This window comes from Egretta garzetta, unplaced genomic scaffold (assembly GCF_000687185.1).
Source record: "Egretta garzetta isolate BGI_Z169 unplaced genomic scaffold, ASM68718v1 scaffold88, whole genome shotgun sequence".
In the NCBI taxonomy this organism is placed as follows: Eukaryota; Metazoa; Chordata; class Aves; order Pelecaniformes; family Ardeidae; genus Egretta; species Egretta garzetta.
The window spans coordinates 666,328-691,108 of record NW_009260408.1 but is presented as its reverse complement, the minus strand read 5'-3'; the positions used below and the strand labels follow the sequence as shown (position 1 = coordinate 691,108).

The 24,781-nt window shown below is 39.4% G+C and overlaps 2 protein-coding genes across 5 annotated transcripts in view; one reads left to right on the top strand and one right to left on the bottom strand.

Moving 5' to 3' along the window:
* The window catches only part of ERP44 (endoplasmic reticulum protein 44), a 52,644-nt gene extending 47,762 nt beyond the window's left edge, over positions 1–4,882 (top strand). Inside the window, exons 11-13 of one of the 2 annotated variants that reach the window (XM_035898992.1) lie at positions 1,061–1,163; positions 3,310–3,377; positions 4,710–4,882. In XM_035898992.1, coding sequence (XP_035754885.1) covers positions 1,061–1,163; positions 3,310–3,377; positions 4,710–4,860 — 322 coding nt within the window. In that variant the 3' untranslated portion in view covers positions 4,861–4,882. Of the gene's footprint in view, positions 1–1,060; positions 1,164–3,309; positions 4,369–4,709 lie in introns of those variants that run through there. The other variant, XM_035898993.1, reaches the window with a different exon arrangement.
* Positions 4,883–5,082: 200 nt separating this feature from the next.
* STX17 (syntaxin 17) overlaps positions 5,083–24,781 on the bottom strand; it is a 32,631-nt gene continuing 12,932 nt past the window's right edge. Inside the window, exons 3-9 of one of the 3 annotated variants that reach the window (XR_004842606.1) lie at positions 24,433–24,498; positions 16,836–17,055; positions 11,474–11,592; positions 11,339–11,389; positions 9,252–9,338; positions 7,023–8,510; positions 5,083–5,162 (exon numbers count right to left, since the gene is read on the bottom strand). Coding sequence is in view for 2 of the 3 variants with exons in the window: in XM_009643487.2 (XP_009641782.1) it covers positions 8,271–8,510; positions 9,252–9,338; positions 11,339–11,389; positions 11,474–11,592; positions 16,836–17,055; positions 24,433–24,498 (783 nt within the window). In the remaining variant the exon portion in view is untranslated. Of the gene's footprint in view, positions 5,163–5,639; positions 8,511–9,251; positions 9,339–11,338; positions 11,390–11,473; positions 11,593–16,835; positions 17,056–24,432; positions 24,499–24,781 lie in introns of those variants that run through there. The other 2 variants (XM_009643487.2, XM_035898994.1) reach the window with 2 other exon arrangements.

The following is a 24,781-nucleotide window of genomic DNA, read 5'->3' as shown; positions in this document are numbered from 1 at the left end:
AGAACTGGCTGAGCTACAAGAGGGCTGTAGGCACCAGATGCCCTTGCTGCATTAGGAGAGGAGAAGAGGTTGGAGGGGAGTGCCTCCAGCAGTGCGCCTGGCCTAGAACAGGGCAGGAGCCCAAGGTAAAGCAGGGAGCAGCGATGCTGCTGTCCCTACAGCCGGGCTGCAATGAACCCCCTTCTCCCCATCAGTACAAATTCCTGATCTTACCTGGGAAGTGAAGAGACCCCTCAAAGTACCACTGTAATACTGATTTGTTAGAGACGTTGCTGTAGTGATACCTTCTGACTCTGCATTATACTACGATTTATCGACAGATTTTTCTAATAATCTGAAATACACTGGTAGCCCATCTGACCACACTTTGTCCCTCTTTCCCAAATGTAATAATCGGTCTGATGAAAGACTCCCTACAAAACCTCTCTCCATTCATATGTTACCTTTTGATTGCATGCATAGCACTCACAGTTTTTTTAACTCATCTTTAATACTTTTTAGGTATACTTTTAAAGCTTTCTTGGTCTATTTGATGTTTCACAAAGAAAATTGGATGCTGTAGTTTAGCACGTTTGCTGTGGGTGACAGTAGATGATCTCGCATTAGATTTACATTGATATCCTCTTAGTGCTTATCTCTAGTGTATATGCAGTTGCTCAGGCACTAGAGAGCCTTTCAAAGATGTTTTGTCAATACTGCTACCCAACTGTCATTTGTATCTGTAAACTGTGCATTTGGAACCTGCTGTTCCCTCTTACATTATGGTTAGTGGGGAGCTGAAGTGAGTATACAATGAAGTTATCGGTTAGTACAACTCTGTGGGAGTTATTGAAAAGATGAAATACTTGCTGTGTTCTCAAGAGACTGTGGAAAGAAAAAGAAGCTGGTAGGATACCTTAACAAAACCATTTGGCTTTCTGTCCTCTATTAATCACCTAAAAGTGGACATAGAGTGCCAGATAAACAGAAATTGGCTACTCTAAACAGTGCACTTTAAATCTTCTGTGTTTGGACTTAACTTGTAATAAACATGTGGGTGTTTCTGTTGGATTTGTTCCAGAGTTCCAGGTAAACTGAAGCAATTTGTACTAGACTTGCATTCTGGAAAATTGCATAGAGAGTTTCATCATGGCCCTGATCCAACTGATGTAGCACCTGGTCAGGTAAGGTTACAACGAAAGCATTTAATTTGGCCATTTAATAAAGACCTTTTTTACCCTTTGTCAGAGCTGTACTTTCTAATGTGTGTGTACTTCTAAATTCAGTCTCCTGAAAGAGAAGTCTGTTTATAGAAGCGTAATGTTGCCACTTCTGCTTGGCTCTTCTTTTAACTTTCTTTGGGTAAAGGCAGGGAGAGCTATTGGAGGAAGTATGCTACATGTTTGCCTTGAATAAGGGAAGAGTATAAGAATATTTATTTTCTCCACTGAAGCAGAAGACCTTGGGCCAGATGGCTGTTCTGAACTCATAGGGCTGCTCTTACGTTCTCATGTGACTTCAGTGCAGAAACTGATGATACATCATAGATGCATTATTTCCCGCACGACGCACTATGAGAGGATGCTTCTACGGGGAAACATCAATTGATTGAATGTTTTATAGATTTCCACGCAGTCACCAATCCAAGCAGGAGGCAGATGGTTAGAGCATCAACAAAAGATTGATAAGTGGTAATAGGGCTTATTACTTTTATTAATGCGGTTAACAAGTGGCATTAATAATGGTCACAGGCTGCATTTGTCAGTTTGGATTTGTCACTGTTCTGATCAAAGGTTGTCATGCTGTATAATTTACACGCCTCGAAGTCACTCTTGGGATTTCTTCAGGCAAAACTCAAGAGCACCTCAGTGTTCAGTTTAATCCAAGAGGCAGAAAAGGAAGGACATTACCAGTCCTGATTCCCCCTGCTCAGCCCAGTCTTCTGTGTCTTGATCAGCCTTGTATCTTCTTGATACTCTGCTCAGCTCATATGCTTGGTGTAATGCTGAAAAGTGCAAACATAACAGCCTCTCAGGTAACCTTCTCATCACCTCAGGCCCTCTCTAAGCAAGTAACTGGTTTTAACCACTTGATTTTGAGTTATATGTTGCATTGTCTAGGGCTCAAAGAGCCACACTGATCCCAGAGGAGGTGCCTTTGTGTTGGGGTGCCTTGGGCCATCCCAGAACTCGTGGGGGAGGGATAGAAACGATTTATGGCTATGGGCTCATTTTCCTGGTCATCTGTGGATGTGGTAAGGGTGGCTCTGCACTAAGCTGTGTGAGCGCAGCCTCCTGTTGCCCTGCTCCAAACTAAAAGATTTAAAAGTGTGAAAGCCCTGGAGGGCTTGCCTTGGGCCAGGAGTGTGACTGCTTCTGAATGCTGTCATGACTGGCTGTGAAAACACCAGTGAGGGCTGAAATGTACAGCAGTCATTCATGTAACTGGTAACTCCATGCATTTCTCAGGAATTCGTTGAGCAACCGGAATTCAGGTCAACAGGAGGAGACACAGAAAAGAGGGCTGGAGACTGAGGCACAGGCTGGGCAGGCGTGCTCGGAGGGAGAGACACTGAGGCAACTGCAGGCTGGAGGAGGCTTGGCTAGGGAGGGTGGAAGCCTGCTGAGACCCTGGATCCTGGTGCCTCTCTGGGCACAGGCTCGTTGCCTGGAGCTGCAGGCTTGCTCTTGCCTCCATTCTGCCTTGAAAAATGCACACAAACCCTTGGGATGTTTACTTTCTCATCTCCATATGGCATCCTGCCATCTTGTGGAAGATGTGTATGCCTGTGCCATGGAAATACTGGCCTTAACTGAACTGGAGGCTGCCAGACTCCTAGGTCACACGTGTCACTTGAATTGCATGTTTGGTTGGGGGTTTTTTTAGTCTCCACAAAAAACAAATTCTAAATTATTTTTGGCAGCCATGTCGCTTTTGCCCTGGTGTATCTCAAAAACAATCACACAAACCAAAATACGTTCAAAGTAAGTGGTAGACAGACTCAAGCAAATCTATAATGGGGGTGCATTTTGAAATACTTCGAAGTCACTGGTACAGAAACTTGTGTGACAGCCATTACCTTTGAGATGTGCCAACAAAAGGAATATCCTTAACTGATGGTGCTTAATTAACATGCGTGTGTGTGTATTCCACCTACTTGGGACTTGCAATGTGCCTTCCAAAAAAAGAAAAAAACCCCAAAACTTCAATTTGTGAGAATGCTGGACATTCATGCACTCCCATAATTGATGTCAGAAGTTCATTTAACGGAGGCAATGGATTATTAAAATGAGTCTAACAAGCGATTTTACTGTTTGTTCTGTTTTTCAGCCAATTCAGGATTTAGCAAGCAGCCCACCAGAGAGCTCATTCCAGAAACTGGCACCCAGTGAACATAGGTACACCTTATTGAGGGAAAAAGATGAACTTTAAAAACTTGAAATACTCTTGCAAGCCTTTCAGACAGCAGCATTGACTTCTGTGTGGTGGAAATAGTAAACCTATATTTTCATAATTCTATGTGTATTTTTATTTTGAATAAACTGAAAAATAATTTTTTTTCTCCCCAGGCTTGTAAATACATTTGTTTGGTGGGTCATTCTGTACAGCATCTTTCCAACGTACGTTCCTAATGCTATAGTAAAATATCAGAGACCCATCCAGACTCTTGAGCTAACTCTGTTCTGTAAAACTTTTATAATCCAAATGAAGGTATCCTTGCCAGAGACATGCTGTTAACTTGCACTATCCCATTAAATAGGACTTTTGGGTTGTTTTCTGTGTAACCTTGGTAGTATGTGCTTTTTCTTCTTCTTCATGTGAACAGCTATCCTGGTCATCTATTTCTTTGTCACATTTTTCTTCAACTTAAGAGGGTCTTCTATTCTGGATACTTGGGAGGGGAATAAATTAAAGTTTTACAGAATCTCGTGTGGCGCTTTACTGGGTGTAAATGTCGAAGCGATTAAACAATTCTGGCTATTAAAATACCAAGCGAGGAAAGGAAAAGTTTTAACGATAATGGTTGTACTTTGAATGAAAGGGCTGTATTGACCAGGTCTGATTTCCTTGAATTATTGTTATATGATCCACATGGTTGTGTTAAAGGAACATGAATGTTGGAAACCCTTCAAAGCAGGAGAGGAGTAAGGGTGGACTGACATCTTAGCTTTGTCAGTCTTAAATTATTCTCTGTATGCATGTGTTACAATTAGTCTTTTTTTTTTTTCCCTTCCTTTTTTCTGTGGGTCCCTGCCTTCCTGGCAGGTGCTTACTTTCCAAACAACCATTGCAAATTTTCTTTTCCTCTTTTTCCCTGGCTTGTGCCTTATTTATTGCATATTATTTGAATTCTGTTCTGAAGAATGAATTACCACTTTCCTTGTGGGCTTTTCTCAGTAAGTCTTCAAGCAGCTTAGTGAAATTAACACCTAGAAACTGTAAGATGGAAAAGTATCTGTTAATTTGGGGAGCGTTGCTGGAGATGAATTAGTATTGGGTTTGTACAGTGCACTTTACTACGAAGAATCTAGGCCTGTGACTTAGTTCCCCAAGGTTTATTGTCCTTGGAAGGAAGCTGGTTCTTTGAAAGCCAAGTCTTCTCCTGTCCCATTCTCCAGCTCGTGCCAAAGCAAGCATTTTTGGCAGCCGAGTCACACCACTACCTTCCAGTTGGACTCCAAAGCTGAGAGCAGGGTATGGTTTTTAAGGCTGCTGCTTGTTATCTGCAGGTGGTGCTACAGAACTTCTGGAGTTGTTCAGGCACCTGAAATTTTAGTCAGTTCCTGGATGGTGCCTACAAGTACTCATCTTACCCCTCCCAGGTTCCTATTTTTCCTTGGGATTCTTATTTATAAATGCGGTTTTGTGGAAGACATCTAAACTTCCCTTTCTGGAAGAGAGATGCTACCTCATCATACCCCCAACGGTCCAGTGGCTGGGGCTTTCAGCTATTAACTGAAAGAGATGAACCTCTCCACCATTTCTTCATCCAAGTTTGCTTTTCTGGGTAAGGACTCATTCCTAGAGCTGTGGGGTCCCAGCATTAGGTAGACACTTAGATGTAACAGTTTTAGGACAGTTACGTACTCCAGGCATGTCACTGCGTATTCAGTGGCGATTGAACAGCTAATGTCTAGGTGTGCCTAACGCAATGCTGAGCATCACTTGAACTTTTGAAGTATCTGTCGAGAGAGAGAGAGAGAGAATTTGCCTATAGAGAGCAAGCATTGGATGAAATGCGAGATGTGTTTCAAATTGAGCCCTTCAAATTCTGATCATCTACATCAGTGGTCTTAACTGTTCAGTGCTCGGCTAACTGCTCCCTTTAACATTTCTTGAGGCTTTCGTGGGAAGTTGTCAAACAATATTAGTGTTATCTGGAACAAAACTGTTCCAAACTCTTATTAATTGAACTTGAGTCCATTTCTGACCTAGCATATGTGTATGAGTTACTAGATGCATGCAACATTTTAGGAACTTGTGTTAAATTCAGTCAGTGTAAATATTTCAATAGCCGAAGCATGTGTTTGGTAACTCAATTCAGGATTCTTAAATCTTGGTAATGCAATTATTTTAATAATCTAAAATTTTTGAGGGAGTAATCGTTTAGATGCTGAAAGGAAATAAACCCCGACGTTCTCAGTAAATGCTACAACCACTCTCATAGGCAAAAACTTTTATTTGGTCTGAAAGAATTAGGTGTATTGTACATTTCTTCTGACTAACATGCCTAGCAATTTAAATGCCAGTTTGATTACTCAGACACCCATGTTTCTTCACATATGTAAATAACCCATCTATTTTAAAAAAATCATAGCTTAAATAATAGTCTCCCAAGTCTAATGTGTACACAATGTTTTGAAATTGCTTCCTTAAAGACACAAGGAGGAAGAAAAGGTTTTGTGCTAGACGTTTGTTTCATAAAGTGAGCGCATACCAAGCTGAATTTGTATAAGTTGTGGTAGGAGTTCAGTTTTATGAATTCAGATTGTCTTGGCATTAGTCCAACTTGGGGGGGGGAGAGGATGGAGTCCTCAGTGTTGCTGATGTGGCTGCTGTCATTTAAATGCACAAGGTTTCAAAACTCACGGTAGGAAAGCAGACATAGCGTTTTAAAATCATACACAGAATCAACCACAGTTTCTGAAGAACAACTTTTTTTTTTTCCTTAGTTCCTTCCTTTAAATGTGGAAATTACATATTGAAGGAATGAACAGCCTTTGTAGGAAGTTGTTACAAGCTCATTAAATGTGTTTACATCCAAAGTAGATGCATTCAAAGAAAGGCGCTTTTTGCCTGACCAGAGCAAATGAGCTGAATTACTTGGGTCATGTTTTCCATGCCAGCTGATTTTACAGATGTAGGCACTGTGGCTTTAACACCCGCTGTTTTGACGATGTCCATGATTATTTGTGAAAACTATTCTTGCACACGTTGCTTCCCTGAGCCTCAGACCTACTTAAAATAGACACAATGCTCTGAGTGACAGCACTTTCAATTGTATTTTAAAAGTAATATGGAAGAACTGTTCAGAAAAAGATACTTGTGCTGTAACTAACAGTTGCCTACAGTGTCTCTATCTAGGCACAAAACCTGATCAATCTGTCATTAGCAGACAGTTATTTGCAATGATGATATCAAAGTACGGGTTAAGAAAAGGGAGCTCCTTCTCAAGGATGCTTCCCATACAGTGTTCCCTGCTAGGGGAACACTGACTTCAGTGTTCACCTAATAAAACTGGACTCAAAGCAGAGCTCAGGATGAATGGAACAATTTTAAAACTTTAAAAAGCAGCTTCCCAACCTCAGTTTCTGTTGCCACAAACAGTAGCAGCAACAGTGTGGGAACTGTCCTGGGAGGACAGAGGTAGGGCCATGTGCTGAGCAGCAGATGATGTGGCAATAAAACACCATTATAAATACTCCTGTATTTAACAATGGAAGTTTCAGTAGCAAAAGGCTTCTTAAAGCAGCAAAATAAGGCTGGTGTGAATAACCGGCATCAGCTATAAAAAGCTAGCAACAGCACTAACAGTGTCTCACCCTGTACAGGCGCCACAGCATCTCCCAAAATCTTGAAAAGGCCGAGAAGAGACTCTACTGTGTGGGTGGAAGCAGAAGTTTCATAACTGAACGGTGTGCAGGAGGGGTGCAGGGGACCCAAGCAAGCATGGTGTCCTTAGTATAAACAGGCTCAGGTTGGCATCTTCCAAACAGGCCCATCGTCTGGGGATGTCAGCTGACACCGGCGCCATTTAAAGGCCCTCGCTGCTTCACCATCCTTTGACCTCGTGCCTCGAGGGATAACAAAAGCTATTGAGGGAGCGGGCCCGGCTGCAGCACCACCTTCCAGGGAAGCTCTTCAGCTCTCCCCCCAGAGCGCTGCTGGTGACAGGAGATGAGGAGCAAGGGCAACAGCTAGCAGCAAGCACTGCTCAAGTAAGCTGAGGTCAGGGCTCAGAATGCCAGAGCTTGTCACTTCATCTTGTACGGTGTTCTCAGGACAAGCCAAGGAGCTGAACAGCCATGGAAAATTGCATTCTCCAGTAGCAGTCCTGCAGGGTTGTTGCTTAGACTGTTTAATTCCTAACTATACTTTGCACAAGATGAGAGGGTTACAAATTTTTTTTAAGAAGTAACCTGAAAAGGGGGAAAAGCTGATTATGATGTGCTCGGATGTGGCTGACGGAGGCAGGCACGGGACGTACAGAAGTTGTTTTTCTACCTTGCTCAGCCAACATTTTAACCTTTTTTCCTATGGCAACTAACGCTTCCCTGCACATTCGTTATTGAACAGGCAGAGTCAGTCACGTCCTGGGGGTATACACAGGAGGAGTTTGGGAATCCAGATAAATGAAAGTAAACTTAAAGTACTATGGCCATGAAAGACAGATGGACCTTATTTTCTTTTCTTTGGAGCTCTATAATAGAAGTTCCAGCTTCTGGGTGGTGTCCACAGGAAAGCACTAGGGTTTTCCAAATATCTCTGTATTGTCTGCAAGACACTTTGTGCAAGTTTAGCATGAAGCACCTGTCACCCGTCAGTACAGCTGTGCCTACAGCTCACCTAAGAATCTTACAATTAAGTGTTATCCGTATAATTTTTAAAGGACCGGTGTCACTTATCACATCTGAAAAGAGAAATTCGGACAGAACCGTTTCACCCCTCCCAAATAACAGTGCTGTTATCAAAATTCACGCAACTCAGCCTTGTCTTTAAAGCACAAGGCTGCAAGTCTGTAATCAGCACAGCTACTACACTTTTGTTCCTAGTCAAAATGAATCTCCACTTCAGCTGGATTTTTTGGCACTTTGGCAAGAAAGCCCTGGACAGCTGGAAGAGACCTGCTCAATCATTTTTTGTTTCCTTCTTTGTATCAGTTTTCCACCTGTGAAACCCAAAATCCCACCACCAACTGCAGCTGCAATTCCTGCCACTTTGAAGCCTGCAAGGAGACCAATAGGACCCCCCACCACTCCACCAATGACTGCACCTGCCACAGGCAGAGCTGCCAGCTTGTATTTTGCAGCCTGTAAAGAGAAAAAGAAAAAAAAAAAAGAAAAAAAGAGTGAGCGAGAATACTTGCCTGTGGTGATGTGCATTTTCCCCTCATTGCTCTTGGCAATGACTTGAATGCTCACTGATAAATAAACTTTACAAATCAGTGCTTAAAAAAAAGATGATCTGCTATCCCACATACATGACAGAATGTACTGAAAACAATGCAAAATTGAGCTATCGTCTCGTGTATGCAGTTGTGAACCAGGTCCTTTTACATGCTACTGCCTGATTACATACACTATTTATTACCTCATCTCCATCATTAAATCAAATGAGAAACTGAGGACATGCTCAGACCATTCAGTAACATGCCCAACTCCAGGTTTGTGGCTTACTAGCAACTATCACTGACATCTACACAGAATGAGATTGAAATTGTCCGTTATCATTAACCTGTTGTTTTTACGCTTATTTCATTCTTGTGAGCCAATCGCTGAATGCTCTTGTCTTTGCAGGTGAACCGGCGTAGCGTCAGAATAGCACAAAAAAAGCAAAACGCCCCCCCACATATTTCCTAGTAGCCTGGATGTGATAGAAAATTAGAAGAGAGATTGATTTTTTTTTTTTCCCTGCTACCTGTGGGTCATTTCTTCCTTATTTCCTTAATTGCTGGCTCCCTCAGCATTAAAGATGGCAGATCAATTGGGTTAATACAGAGGATTGCTGGGAGGCAGAGTACCATTGATTCACCAGCAGGAGCAGATCCCTACCTTCCCCAAGTTTTTGGTTCCCTCTTCAACATTCACAGCAGCACTGTTGACATGGTCTTCAATCCTGTCAATCTTCTCCTGCTGAGACTAGATGCAAAGGAATTATGAGTGAGGTAACCTGCTGGGAAGCAGCAGTGAGCCAATACACACCATTTTAATGCCTGTAATCAGGGCCCCACAGCCGCTTTCATCTGCTACACACTGCAGCCGTGCAGCCCTAATGGTGGTTCATTAATAGCATCTGATAAACTGTGCTGAAACTACAAACTTACTTTAAAAAAAACTATTAAGTAATAATATGGTGTGGGTATTATACAATGTGTTGCTGCAGTTAGGAGAAAACAATCCAAAACATATGATTTCTGAATCGTTTCCACGAATAGATGAACTCACATTCCAAAGGGAAAAATAATCCAAACTGAGTTTCACTTTCAAAGAAGAAAAATTCTACAAAGAGCGTTTGTAAGACCAGTACCAACCCCAACATACAAAGCTCTACCAAGAAATCTAAACAGAAGTGTTTAATTATGACATTATAAAACACTGACTTAACTTCCCAAATAGAGTAGTGACTGTACTGAAAATATACTTCCTGTTGCTCTATATCCTACTGTTTGATTTTACAAAAATGTTCCATCCCGCCTCCAAATGCAGGCAGATTCCCCTGCAGTCTCTCTTGGAGAATGCTGGAGCAGAAGATAAGGGGTTTGTTTGTTCTTATTTTAATCTCAGCAGTACCCAGGCTAGTTTATGTCACAGAAGAATGAGATGGCTAATGTTCAGCCTAAAATGAAAGGCATTCTGAACTTTTTTCCTCTTTCTAACTCAGAAACTGCTGAATCCACCAGCTCTGGTATCTTCATCTACGATCCAATCCACACACTTTAGATACTTGCTATTATATCTAACAATGCTTATGTGTTTTTAGCTACAGCTGCTAACATTTAGGCTACTGAATAAAAATTTTTTTGCAGTCCCTCTCCAGCCTAATGAATCTTAGGGGGTTTTTTGTATATGGGAAGCAGCGCCTATTCAGCAGAAAGGATAAAAGCTATTTTATCTATCCCAACTAACCCAACAGCAAGGAGATCAAAGAACTCTCCTGGGAGATGAGAATTGTGGGTTTAAATTCCCTGTGGCACAGGAAGAACTAAAGACTGGGAACTGAGTGTGGATGATGAAGATGCACAACCTTTGGCAGCTACACTTGTGAGAGCAGAGAAAGGGCATGATAAAGGTGTGGGAGACTTCAGATTTTTCTCGTACTCCTGACTAAGTGAGAAAAAGTACCTGAGAAACACCCACCCTGTGCAGTGAAGGCTATCATCACCACTACGATTAGAAATTGTAAAAACTGAATGGGACCTGGGTAGAAGACGGCAGTCAATGCTGTAGAGTGTCTACTCAGGTTCAGCTTCTGGCCAGGGGCACTGGGTAGAACATCAGTAGTTGCTCTGGTGACAAGAACTTAGGAGCAATTATCAACACTAGTGCTGAAACAGAAGACTATTGCCTCCTCAAAAAACTACCCTGACAGAGCCTGAATCAACAGGAGAGCCACAAAGATACCTGTAGCAATGAGTCAGGGATGTAGGGAAGGAAGAGCTGTTGGTTTTCTAACCAGAGGGGGCAGACGAGTAGTTAAACTCAGGCTTTTGAACATTCCCCTTCTGTTGGCACTTGAAAATCCAAAGGAAAACTCTCACTTTACCGCTAGACAATTTCATGTAAACATTATATGCATCACTTAGGACTTTGGCAAGTATCTAATGTACAGGCTTTGAAACTATAGGTGTATTTAGCATGGGCCCCGAGTAGCAAAGACGGCATCTTCATGCAGGCATCTTGGCTCGCTGTGGGGAAACTGCTCTGCCTCTACTGGCATTTTCCTGAAGTTCCTAACAGTGACTGGGATTTTGTAGTCTTGCATATTGGACTGAATAAATTTGGTTAATGTTATTCTGTCACTTTGATCAAGTGATACTAGCTCAGTCCGAGTTCAGATTACGGGCAGAAGTATTGCTCGTCCATTTGCCCTCTTTTTGTACAAGACTCTATCTAGGACAGAATGCAGAATTAATACTTACACTGACTAAGAGAGAAAAATCGGTCACCAACTGGCTGAGCTGAATCAAGTCCTACAAATAAAAAACAAATGTTATTTTATAATAGTTGCTAGGAACAAGGGCACCAATGTGGCAGTTAAGGGAGTTTCAACATACCCCTTCTAAAGTTTCCCAGGACTCAGCTGCATTTTCTTCCTGAGGTATTTGGGGAAGGCAGGAGTAAATCTGGATTAAACTTTGGGAGCCATCCTTCACTTCCGTGTTATATGAAGTTTCTGAACGAGAAACATGATGTTTATAAATAAATGCGCTGGATCAGAATGCAGGTGATGTGCAAAGTTTCTTGCTCTTAATGTTTTCTCAAGGACAATTTGATATCTAACCCAACTCAAGCCAAGCAACAGCCCTGAAAATGATCATATAGGGAAAAGTCTTACTCACAGCACAAGACAGTTTCTTAAAAGGAAGTTATTGCCAAAGAAATGGATTCATTTCCACCACTGCCCTCTCACAATCAGTTCTGAGAATGATACTATACTCCTGAATTCAAGGTCAGTTAATTCATTTTGTATCAACTGAACTAAGAAAACTGAACTTTGTTTTTTCATTTACATACGACACATGAACAAGCTGCGCTTCCAAAACTGAACAGACAGTTATTCATTTTATGATTGATTATTATGCTACCAGTTTGATTTTAAGCCATTTGGGGCTAAGAGAAGCTGAAGGAAAAAACTTTCAAAGAGCGAGCAGTGAAACCCAAGTAACATGCTGCCCAGCGTTCAGTGCTGGGTAACAGTACTGTGAGGACGGCGAACGTTTGAGGCTCAGGGGTGTAAAGGAGATATTCTCAAGTATCTTCCTTTCCACATCACCTGGACTGAATGCAGAAGGCATTAGGACAAAGTACGATGGAAAAAATGGGGAATGAGAGACAGCTTAGGTGGCACGGGGGAGAGCAGATGTAATGAACGGACACGCACATACTTCCTCCAGTCAAAGAGCCCAAGTCTTGAGCCACTGCAGATGTAGTGGACATGTGCATAATCATGGACGAGTAATTATGCGGTAATAAAGAATAATAACAAACAAGCTTGGCTTGTCATAGCAAGGATTAATAGCCTGAGGGTACGAAATGCAGACTGGAGAACGTATGTATGTAAATTCAGACAACTTCAATTTCTGAAGGAAGACAGCTACTTTGGTAGGACACTGATGTTTCCTTCCTTGGGAGCGCAGTATCAGGAGAAAGCTTAATATGGGGAAGACTGGTTAGATCTGTCTAATAATATTAAAGTGTAAATACTGCATTAAAATCTTCTTTAGAAACAATGGCTGTACCAAGGTACTATAATAATATTATATAACTGTTACCACACCAGACATGAACAATGGAAAACAAACAAAAATAATCATATTCAATAAAAAGTCAGTTATAGTGCATGCTTACTCATGGAATTAATTTAAGATAAAATAAAAATGATACATTTTCATAACCTTTGTCCATTTCTCAGTATTTCTATCCCAGTATCTCGAAATACATTAAGGACCTAATCTTCCTACTCTCAGATCAATACAAGTCTAACATCAATGAAGCCGATATCCAGCTGTAATTACTAAGTAAGCAGAGTGGCAGAGTAACAAGGAAGGAGAAAGTGATTTGGGGTTTTATTTTGGGCTTGTTTTTCTTTCTAATTATTTCTACCCCTTTTCCATTAAGAATCCAGACATGGAAGGCCTCTCACCTTCTACAATCATCACCTGTTCTTCCAGAACATATTTTTGATCTACAGCATCAGATTAATTTATGCTATATACTCAGTTCAGAAATACTCCTTTTCCCTTTTCAGTATAATTAATCACATATCCATGTGTCCATTTTTGGATGAACCAATTCTGCTACATATTCTGACATTTAACATTGGTTCTGAGAATTTTATTCCATTTCAATCCTTCACAATCTTATTTCATAATCAAGTTTCTTCTGCCAAGAAAAGCGTATTCTTCCCTATCAGCCACATGCATGCTAAGTTGCTTGAAATTAAAATATTTGTAATGCAAAAGACAAAAAACAAAGCTCACTAAGCAAAATTGCCTCCTCACAAATTGTGTTCCCTGTTCTGGTCTGTCCGTAACAATCTATGCTGACCTGTTTTAGAAAAGCACATCTTTCAACATACATGAATGATACCGAAGTTTTGCATGACACATATTCAAGAGAACTTAAAATTAGGTTTACACTGTTTTCTTTTTCTAATAACAAAAAATTAGTGGAAAAATATTCCTCACGGAAATTCGTTACTTCAAAAAAATACATAAGAAGAAGGGTAAGAGAAGTCATATTTGGCTGAAAGTATGAGTAAGAAATTTATATTCACTAGCTCGTGTTTTATCAAATCTAACCAATTTTAATAGAACTGAGAATGGAAGTGGCTCCCCCAGTTCACTTACAGCATCTCCACAGAAATGCAGTAATACAAAACACCTCTGCAGATTTCATAGAGCAGCTTCGCACCTCATTACACTCAAGATAAAAATCTAATGCTCTGGAAGATTCAATATGTTGGTTAAAAGATCTTAGTAATTTTAAGAGTGGAGTCTCACCTTTTGTTAATATTTGTTCAAAATGCAATTAAATTCCATTTCTATTGGACCTGAGCCGAGGATGGTGAAGGGACCACATCATTTCACTGACGTGCCTTCTAAATGGGCGATTTGAATTTGTAAACTCCTTCCCTCTCTACCAGATGGGAAGCAACATGCTACAGAGAATGGGCATACTGAAGCTCCTTTGATTAAGATCAGCAGCCAAGATTTGCTTTCAGGACTGCAGGCTCTAAGCACAAAAGAATAGGCAATATATTGCATCTGTGTTAGCAGTTCAGCAGAGCTGCTTTCACTGTCAGGCAAACTTGTTAAAAAAATCCGTTTAATTGTATTTAGTTGTCTGCCTGCCTGTATGTTTCACTTCAAATGGGGTGAATTATTTCCTGTATTCTTGAGCAGACTTGCGGTGGCGTGTCATTCCAGTAATATTTTTCTGTACTTCTCATCCCAATCTTTCTGATCAATTTCTTGCCTTTCTGAAGTGCAGTTATGCGCAATGTCCTCCATACTTTGAAGGTATTTCAGATTAAAAAAGCAGTCCTGTTCTTTGAAATTAAACTCTAGTTCCCATTTAACACCTGTGTAACTGTTAGAAAAGCAATAAGCCAGGACAAGGGCTTTCCAATGAAATACCAGAATGTATTGAGGACAACTGCAGAAAGTTACCGAAAGAAGAGGGATTTTAAATTCAATTCTGATCGTAACAGAGAAGAGCACACAAAGAGCCTGAAAGTAATGGCTAATATGGATGAAGGGGATCGCTGAATACCAGAGTTCACTACTTTAAAAGACTAAAGATAATTGAGCTCCCCCCAAAAGAGGTATTAACACTTTTCGCAAACTGATGAATCCAAACTATGGGGAAGAAGTTCCTAAAGCATTAAGGACTGCGCAAGAGCTGGCAGACACTAATAAAATAGGCTATGCTGAAGGTGACACCAAATTGTCCTGATGCAGAGGAAAAATGTTTATGGATTCAGCAAGAGCTTTTCAATGCCCTGGATATCAAGAATTTGACACACAATTAAGTTGAGTACAAGGAATAAAATAAGCATGGAAAGTTAATAACACAAAGACTAGGACACACAAATAAATTGGAACTACCAAAGGGCATAAATGGTGGCAAGAAAGTTTCTACAAATGCTTTTCAAGTTAGAGGGAAGACAAAGAATGTGTTAGTGCATCGCCAGGTAAAGAAAGAAAATAACAGATGACCCAGAGAAAGATTAAGTCAGTCTTTATACAAACAGGTAGCTGTAATCAGGTATTTGATGCAACTAATTCAAACAAGAAAGAAAAAAAAGGATAGGCTGAAACATAAAGAGAACAGGTTAAACATATTTAGATGAGCTAGATCTACTCAAATCCTGAGGGTTTGATGAAATTTACTCTTGAGCATTTAAGAAACAGCCTCTGAAAGTTCAAGCGTATTTCTGAGAACTCGAGTAAGGGGGCCCCAGAGCACTGCAAGGGAACGGATTCATTTACTACCTTATTTTTTGGAGGGGAAGGATGATGCAGCAAATAGCCAGACTTTGAAATCCACGATATTAGGACAAACTACTGAACAATCAACTACAAGATACTGAGGGTCTTAAAAAAGTCAAGATTCAGAAGCCAATTCAGTCTTTTATTGACCTGGTAAGAAGATAAGAGATTTTCTGCGATGAGGGTGGCGAGACACTGGAACAGATTGCCCAGAGAAGTTGTGGATGCCCCATCATTGGAAGTGTCCGAGGTCAGGCTGGATGGGGCTTTGAGCAACCTGATGTAGTGAAAGATGTCCCTGTCCATGGCAAGTGGGTTGGACTAGATGGTCTTCAAAGGTTCCTTCCAACCCAAACCATTCTGTGGTTCCATAATTGATATATCTTGACATTCAGAAGGCTTTCTGATACTACTGCACACAACATTCTCAAAAGCAAGCCCAGTCTTCCAAATCTACTCTTCTTTTCTCCCTGTTTGACCATTAGACTTGCTAGCTTGTTAATCACACTTGAAAGAGTTCTTGTAGTTCTCTATATAGCAACAAGAAGGGCCATGAAATCACTTTGATGGCAGGTTCCTCTCTAATGGCATCGACTGAGAATACTCTTTCAATATTAAAGACACATGAAACTTCCAAACAATTTAAAACAATACTGCTAATGCAGCAATTAAACTAATTACTATTATGTGGAAGGATTTAATTCTGATGTAACCAACTTTCTCACAGACTATCAGCAGAGAACACTATCTGGTACCAGGGCATAATAATGGCTTCCCCGAAAACAGAATAGTAGAACAGAGAACAAAAGACATTTTGTAGAGAAAGGAGGGAAAAACAGCAAAATGTCTGACTTGTAGCAGGTCATAGTGTGTTTTCAAAAATCTTTTATTTAAATGGATTTATACTGTTTTCCGCTTCCTTGTCAGTTACCAAGATAAAATGCTACAGGAAGAGATGTTCTTCTTTACATACAGACTTGCTCCTCTTTTCCAGGTATTTCAGCAGTGGCATATTATACTGTCTGTCATATAAAAATTGTTTTCTTCTTGATGATGCAAGCACTAATTCAGTGAAACTGGCCTAAATGATTACTTGCACACAATCAAGTGATTTGCAGGGGCAGGGGAAAGAAGTCAAGCTACTGTGAAACATGAATGCAAGCGTTCTTCTTTGTATGAGCAATCTTCTATTTCAATATCCAAGGCTACGGGATCTTTTTCATGGAAGGCCACAACTACCTCATTTCTTAAGATACTCTAATTAGAGCATTATCGACTTATCAAAACTTGGGAAAGAAAATCCACTTCTTGATTAACAATTATTCTTCAACTGAAATCTCATTTGTTTACTTGTTACTCTCTCAGAAAACGTGGACTGGATACAGTAATATAGATATCAGATACAGAAATTAAATTTTACTACCTCCTCCTACAGTTGCAGATCTGGTTAAAGAAGTATCCTCCTGTCCTTCGAATTGCCTTTTAAGTTCTTCTGCAGATTCAGAATGGAGATGTAGGAAGTCTTTTATGGCAAATGAAGCTTCCTCTTTAACTGGATTTATCATTCTCTGTAGAACTGGGATGTCTTCCTGTCGGACTCGCAAACAGAGTTTCTCCATCTCTCTCATATTGGCTCGGAGTTGCTGTAAAAGTTTTAAGAGTTATTTTGTAGGTTACTTCGTAAGAGCACCTTTTGTGTTTGGGAAGCAACTATCATCTTGATTATCTTTAAGTAATCATAAAAAGTGCCATTTCTAAGTTTTAATAAACTATGACCAAAAAAACCCTCAAAATTCCCAACTTTCAAGTGACTGCTATGTTCCAGGTTACCTCTCTGCTACATTCATTTTTGTTTCCAGAGAGCGTTGTTTGACTGCAGCTGGTTCACCTGTCAAAGATGCCCCCAACTGCTGTAAAAGCCCGTGCCTCCAATAACGCCGCGAATCCCTCCTTTGAACCCATCCTGGGTCTCCCAGACTCTGTTATTTTTGTGACCCAGTGCTATTCCCTGGTCTTTCTGTACTGCTCCTGCAGAAGAGTCATCCCATAAAAAAATACAGCACTCTGCAGAGAAGGGGCTTGTCCTCATTTAAGGTAGCTCAACCTAGCCATGATCCATGCTGAGTAAATGAGCCATCTAAGTCGGGTGACAGTCCTGTAGCTGACAGCGATACTGAGCGAGTCAGCGATCTCGTCACCTCAATCAGAGCTCAAAGCTGTCCACAGAGGAAGGCATCGGTACTTCCAAGAGTTTCTCACTCAGAGGTGCCGCTACATCGTAACCAGCTCAACAAATCTGTTGTGTTTCTAGTATTTGCTTGTGCTTGTCTTGCTGTCAATTTTATACTTTATCCACTTCTTCAAGTAAAGAAGTCAGTTTGGTTTATTTGGGGTTTCAATTAAAGTATTTAAGTAATTAATTCACTATGCAATTACTGACATTATTTCGGTGTGATCAGTTTAGGCCTTTGCCAAAATATTTACACAGGTTGTAACATGTTAAAATAATATCCAAATACAGTAAGTGATTGCTTCTCAAAATTTGCTTTTTTTTATAATAAGTGACCGAGGTGATCATAGCACTTCAGGATACAACTATTTGCAACCCCCAACTACCCTAACACTACCATTTTCATTTGGTAAAGACAACTTCAGTGGCAAAGAAGAAGGTTTATTTTTGTTTGCAATATTTATATTCTCTTTTCAGAAGAAGGACGAATATATTTGTTTGACTTGAATATCAAATATAATAAAATACAGAAATACTTCTTTAGTTGCAAGAGTTTTGAGACAACACAAGCTATTCACAACTAGCAAGAAGAGTCTGTGTGCAGGCATCTCCTGTGAGATAAATTTCCATCTACAGCAAAAATAGAGGGGGCTTGTTATTGCCTAGGCTTTTAAAATCTAAAAATGCATGCAACTTTTCTTTTTCTACAAATGAAAAGAAGAAATTTATAGTTTAAATTATACCACTTATTGGTTTAGGACAGAGTTTTTATCTAATTGTAAAAAAATAAGGCTCTAATAAAAATAATATTCACTGCATTACATTAAAAGATGATATCATAAATTATGTTATTTATGGCACTATTTACCAATGGGTTTGAATATTTTTCTCACCAGCAGAACAAAAGAATGGATGAACATCAGTGAGTTGCTAGAAAAAGGAAGATTTTCTTCAGTAATGCAAACCATGTACAGGTAATGCCTTAGAATGGCAATACTGCTTACCTGGAAAAGCAGGAACTAGATGGAATTTATTTTATTTATATACACTAGTAGAATTAATTTTTTTTAACATGTATGAAAAAGAAATAGTAGAAATATGATTAGAGAAGAAGGAAATTAATTCAACAACAAATTAAAGTAACACTGCACGAGCCATAGTAGGCAACCAAAAAAAGAACTATTGATTCGTAAAAATCATTTGTCAAATTACTAAGAGTATATTGTATTGTATGCTTAAATTAAGGGCACTACTAGCCAATTTAGGCTGCATTATTTAATGCTAACCCCAGGTAAAAACACTGATTAACAATAAAAAAAAGGGAGATACAAAAAATAACTTTGTAAGATATTGAGTTGAATTAGAAGCATGGTACCCAATAATTTTCCTCATACATTTCTCTTCTTAATCTACCTTGCTCTTCCTGTTATCTTCCTCCCTGCCTGCAAGCACTGAAACAGGGAGAACATCATCACTGTCACAGTCCGCCACGTGCCAAAATTCTTGGTTTATAAAATCTTGGAATTTCATTTAAAAGACAAAACGGGACTACCTAGACACAAGATTTAATTATCTATTTTGTGACGATTATATGCAGGGGACTGAGTGAGGTTGATCCTGCTTTTCTGTTTCAGGAAACAAAATTATTATTATCCCATCTTTGGCCATAATGGAGACAAAAAAAAAATATGCCAAACAAAAACACGTTGCGAAACAGTGACAATAGCGAGTTTGGGATGACCTAAAAATGCTTTCTAAGAAGTTTATTTAAAAAAAAAAAAAAATTCCCAGTTGTAATCAAGTTAAAACGTAGCTCTGCTAGGGATTTGCACCACTGCAGCTGCAGCCAGGGCAAATTACCAGTATAGCCAATGCATGGGTATACTGAAGACGGCTACTGTGCAGTGACCAACACAACCACCAACTTGCTGCTGGAGTTTACAAAAATCCTGAACAGAAGCTTCAAGAGATACAAACTACCCGCCCCAGCAATGGCTAAATCAGATCCCCACTTTCACTGTTCATTCTTACGCTGCTGATCAAAGAGAAATTATTTCTGAGAAAGAAGATGGAGGAATCAGATGATGATGATGATGATATTTGTATACCTGGTGAAATTTAATTTTAGTGCCTCTTCCTTTGTGGCTCTGGGGAGAGGACTCTTGTTCCATTTGTTGTCAATTAAACAGCAGTTAAATGGATTCAGCCTAGCAAGAAAGCTAAGCCCTGCTGTGAGGAGACACGTCTTAGGAGCTCACCAGGGTGTAACATGATAAATGTTATGGATATGCAAATCATTTTAATGGGACAGAGTTTAACTTCTAGGTAGAGCATGAAAGTATATCACTCTCTTCCTCACTGTTTCCACTTTTAAAAGTGCTTACTTAGCGAAGAAGGTAATACAAAATCCTGGTTTCATTTATGGGAACTCCTGAGTTTCAAACTCACCAAATTCAGCCCAAAAGACACAGACTTTTTCTTTACAATATTGGCAATTTTGGCCTGTTAACTTCCAAAAGCAAGTAACAGTCTTTGTTTCAAATGGCTTTCTCACAAAAACTGTAGGAAAATAAAGCTGCAAAAACCTTGGGAAGTCATCCCTTCAAAGCATGATCCATTGTCCCTATTTTATTTCTGACAGTTGTTTATCTACTCTGGTCTTAAAAGGACTTTAGGAAGAGCTACAACTTCCCTGATAGTATATTACAAGAATTCATTATGCTAATTGCCATAGCATTTTTTCTCATGTCTAACAGAAATCTCTCTTGCTTCAGTTTAAACCAAGTATTTCTAATCCTCTCTGTTCAAAACAGAGAAAGGCAAGCCCCATCCTCTTTGCAACCATCTTTTCCATGTTTGCAAACAGACAACATGCCACTGTCAAGGCATTCTTTGGGCAAAATAACTCATTTGTCAGTCTTTCCAAATAAATCTTGTTTCCCCAATTTCTGACCATTTGCATTGCTCTCCCTGCCTACTCCCTACCCAGTCCGTAGCTTCGCTAAAAGCGTGGTGCCTCAACTGGACTAGCAATTCTACCTGGGATCCTACTAATGCTGACCAAAGCAACTGTATGAGAGACTGCACTTGCTACTCTCCCGTTTATATATCCCACTATGTTATTTGGCTTTTTTGTATCACTACCACACTATTGGCTCACTTTTACTCTGTGTCCCCCAAGACCCCTTCTGCAGAAGTGCTGCCCCAACAGCTTCCCGTGCTGGATCTATACAGCCAATGATTGTCCTTGTCCCCATCCAAAAACATACTGATTTTTCAGGTCTTTACATCATTATGAATTCTAATCCTGTCCTCTCCACCAGAATCCCTTAGTCTCTCTCAGCTTTATGCTGTTTGCCTATTTTTGCTATATAATGAAACTAACGTTACATAGCTATTTTATAGTGCTTCCATCCCTAGCTCTCAAAGGACTTTTTTGGAGTAAAGTGCACTGTTCTTCTTGAATAGATGCAGAACCAAGGTAGGGACAGAAAATCTGAGCCTAATTTTTCTAAAGCGTCCACAAATTCAGAGGTAGGTCTGGGAGATCCAGCAGGATGGTGCATTCACTACATTACATGAATAAATATAATGGATTTTTTTCAGAAAAGTAAACAAGTGGCACAGTTTTCACAAGTAGTGCGAAAAATCTATTGACTCTATCAACACACCCAAAATGGAAAGAAACCCACCACCTTAAACCTTCTCAAACATAAATATGATTTTTCAGAAAGTATCGCAGTAGCTTCGCTGTGCAAACATAATCTTGCCTTCACTTATCTTCTCTGGACTTCGTTCAAAGGAATGAAATAAAGGATAGATGTTACAAATTTCTTGGTACACATCAAAGAAAATCTGAGTTTAAAGATACATTTACCCTACAGATGGCCACAGGCTGCAACAGTGACCCAATTTTACATGTCCCTGCACTGATACCATGAACAGTCTCCTGCAGCAACAAAGATGCTCATCTACCCTGCTTCTCATGCTCTCCCAATATATGGCATAGTATTCCAGAAAGGTACTTAATTTGAAGACTGCATAATCTTAAAGATGGTACAGAAGACGTGAGCCATACAACTAAGCTTTGAAAATTTATGCAAAAGAGAGCTGACTGAAAACCAACTTTTACTTGCAAACCATTTTCAGTTGAAATAGAAATCATAAAAGTGAAACAGAAAAAATACATTAACATTTTTCAAGTAGCTTTCCACATTAGAGCAACACAGTGGAGAGATTACATCTGCCTAGGTATGTTTTGCAGAACAAAGTCTCCTCTTGCGAGCTGAATATAAGCTAAAGCCAGATCATTCATTCAGAGTATTTTTCCTTTTTTTGTTCAATGCCTTATATCCTCTCTAGTAACTGCAGCATTTTTCTACCTCTCACTATGAGTGTGATCAAAGTAGTCCCTACGTGTTACAAGAAAATACTGCCATTTCATTGAAATTAACTTAAATCTTGCAATAATTAACTAATTGTATGGTATAGTCAGCATATACAGGGCAAAGCCTAGAAAAACTGTGTCTTTATTCAGGCCCTAACATTTTAAGAAGTCCACAGGCTGTCCCTAAAAATGAAAATCTATGAGAGCACAATCGTGAAAACTAATACACAGTATATAAGAGCAATTTTCTCAGTATTTTTGAAAGGGTGTCATCATGCCCTATACAAAGCTTTTCCTTGTTTTCTTCACTTTCCTTTTTAGAAGTTTTTTATGTGGCATCCAGTCACCAGAAAGGAGAGGTATACATTTATGCTCATCTATACTTCTATTATAATTTTGACCATCATCAAAAGTACAACAGAGGTAATTATTCTGGGTAAACTGAAAATTCAGAAAAATGGGTAATTATGTGCACATGGATTAAATGTAGAGTGGCTGTGCATATATTTGTCTAAAACCTGTGGCGGATGCCTTGGGTCAATATTGACTTAGGGATTCCTAATGTATTTTTACAACATCTAATTTTGAGAGCAAAGTGTGTGCTGTAGAGAACATTTGGTATCACAATAATTAATCTGATTTCTTCGCAAACAAACAGATCACAAGTCCATTGGTAAACATTTAAACAGCTTACAGCAAACACATTCTACATGTCATATAATTTATTATCAAGTACTCCAGACTCCTAACTATTTAATTAAAACAAAGACCTAGTCTACTCTTCTTGCATGGACCCAGATACTTACTCTGCTCTCTGGGTATCAGAATGTGAACCACTTTAATGCATAATTTGCATCCAGATCTAAAAGCGATAAGCGTTAAATAAAATATGAGAAAATTTAGTTTGGCTGAAAGTGAAAATGGTAGGCTTTACGTTCAAGACAAATATAAATGTTTCTAGAGACAAATATAGGGGTTTATTACTAAAGCACTTAATGTATTTAAAAATATTATCTTGAACATGATCGCTTTTTCTCCAATTATTGATACAGATTTTGTCTTGCTAAACATGTGATATTGATAAGAAAAAGTTCAGGAGAAGCCTTTCCTCCCCTCAGATGTGTAAACAGATTAGAGCACAGACATAAGCAAACATATGCTTACTACATCACACCTGTTAGAATGCCCTTGTTTCAACAGGACTCCCACATTTGGAAGACTCTTCTGATATTAAGAATAAACATATTTTATATTCAAATTTCAAAAATGCTCTGTGGAAAATCAAAATAAACATTAAAACCTCCAAACAACAGAAAAATCAAGTGGATTTCATACATAACTTCTTATAATTGACATTAAAAGAGCTCATTAACACCTTCCATTCCTCAAAAAAGATACATAACTCCAGCTCTGCCTACTGCCTAATACTGTTGTTCAGTCGGGATTAAGTTCTTCTTTCTGAGATTTTTTTTTTTCATTTTTCATCTGGTCTAATTTCCCCTAGGACTCAGTAAGGCACAACAAACACAGGAATTTACAGTATTAGAGCTATAAAATACAGTGGGTTAGGACTGTGCTATCCCTGCTGGCAAAGCCTGCTCGTCTAGATGCAACGTAGGTCACAAAAGGTTTGTCCCAGTAACAAAGTCAAGTCCCTCCTCTGAACACCACCTATGAAACCAAAACAAGATGCCTCTCCTGCTAGCAAAGATACGTCTGTCCCCAGAATTTTGCCAGTACAGCATGTTATAACCACTAGCTGCTATATCTGCATCATCAAACTTTGCAGTGCAGGTCTGGTCTTTGTGGTTTTCTGTACTGATAATCTTCTTCAGCCGTGTGCTATTTAGCAGTGTGAAGGCTGATGTTTGGCCTTAGCTTTTGCATCATTTTCATCAAGACATGCATTTTTTTAGAAACAGATGTGAGATTCCCTGTGTGCTGAGTTATGTGTGACTGCGTGTGAAGTCACTGAGATGACGCCATGCTGACAAATGTGTGTGGTATTTCCTCCTTTGATGATATTATGCATCTAACAAGAGGTTTGCGCACCAAAGTAGTAGTCCAGATGTTCTGTGTTTGGTCTGAAACCACGCTTTAAAATTAACCATATCCCTTCTTGCAATTCCTGTCATCTAATTTAGTAATGTAAGAGGTTAGTTTGCAAAAGACCAGAGTCTCCAAACATTTGTTTGTTCAAGAATCCTGAAACATTTCTGACTGTATTTGCCTCATAGGACACAATTAGAAAATCCCTATCTTTTGAACAAAGTAAAGCAATGCCATGTACTTGTCAAACCCATTTGTCAAATAAACATCACTGTGAAGATTCATCCCTGAGATAACCAGTACTATGTATCTAATTTAATTCCATTAATATCACAGTCATTTTAATATCCTTACCTGAACTGTTCGTCCTGCATTGATGTGCTCTTCGTGCAATCTGTCCCAGAGCCTGCATCTTTGATACTAAAACAAAGGAAGAGTACTCCATATAATTGCTATTTTTACCAACTGTCTATGCAGAAAAAAGGAGCCTTCAGTAAATAATCACTTTAATTTTCCAAAATTGACAGTAAAGAAGCTGAGTCATAGGCATTTCCACTACAATGTATTTTGTGAATTATTTTATACAATGTATTTTACTGAACTGCAGATAGCCAGGGTTTCACCATCAGTTTTTAACAACAAAGATATACTGCAGCACCCTGATACTGCTGTGGCATAAATCACTTGGTGGTCTGTAAAACAA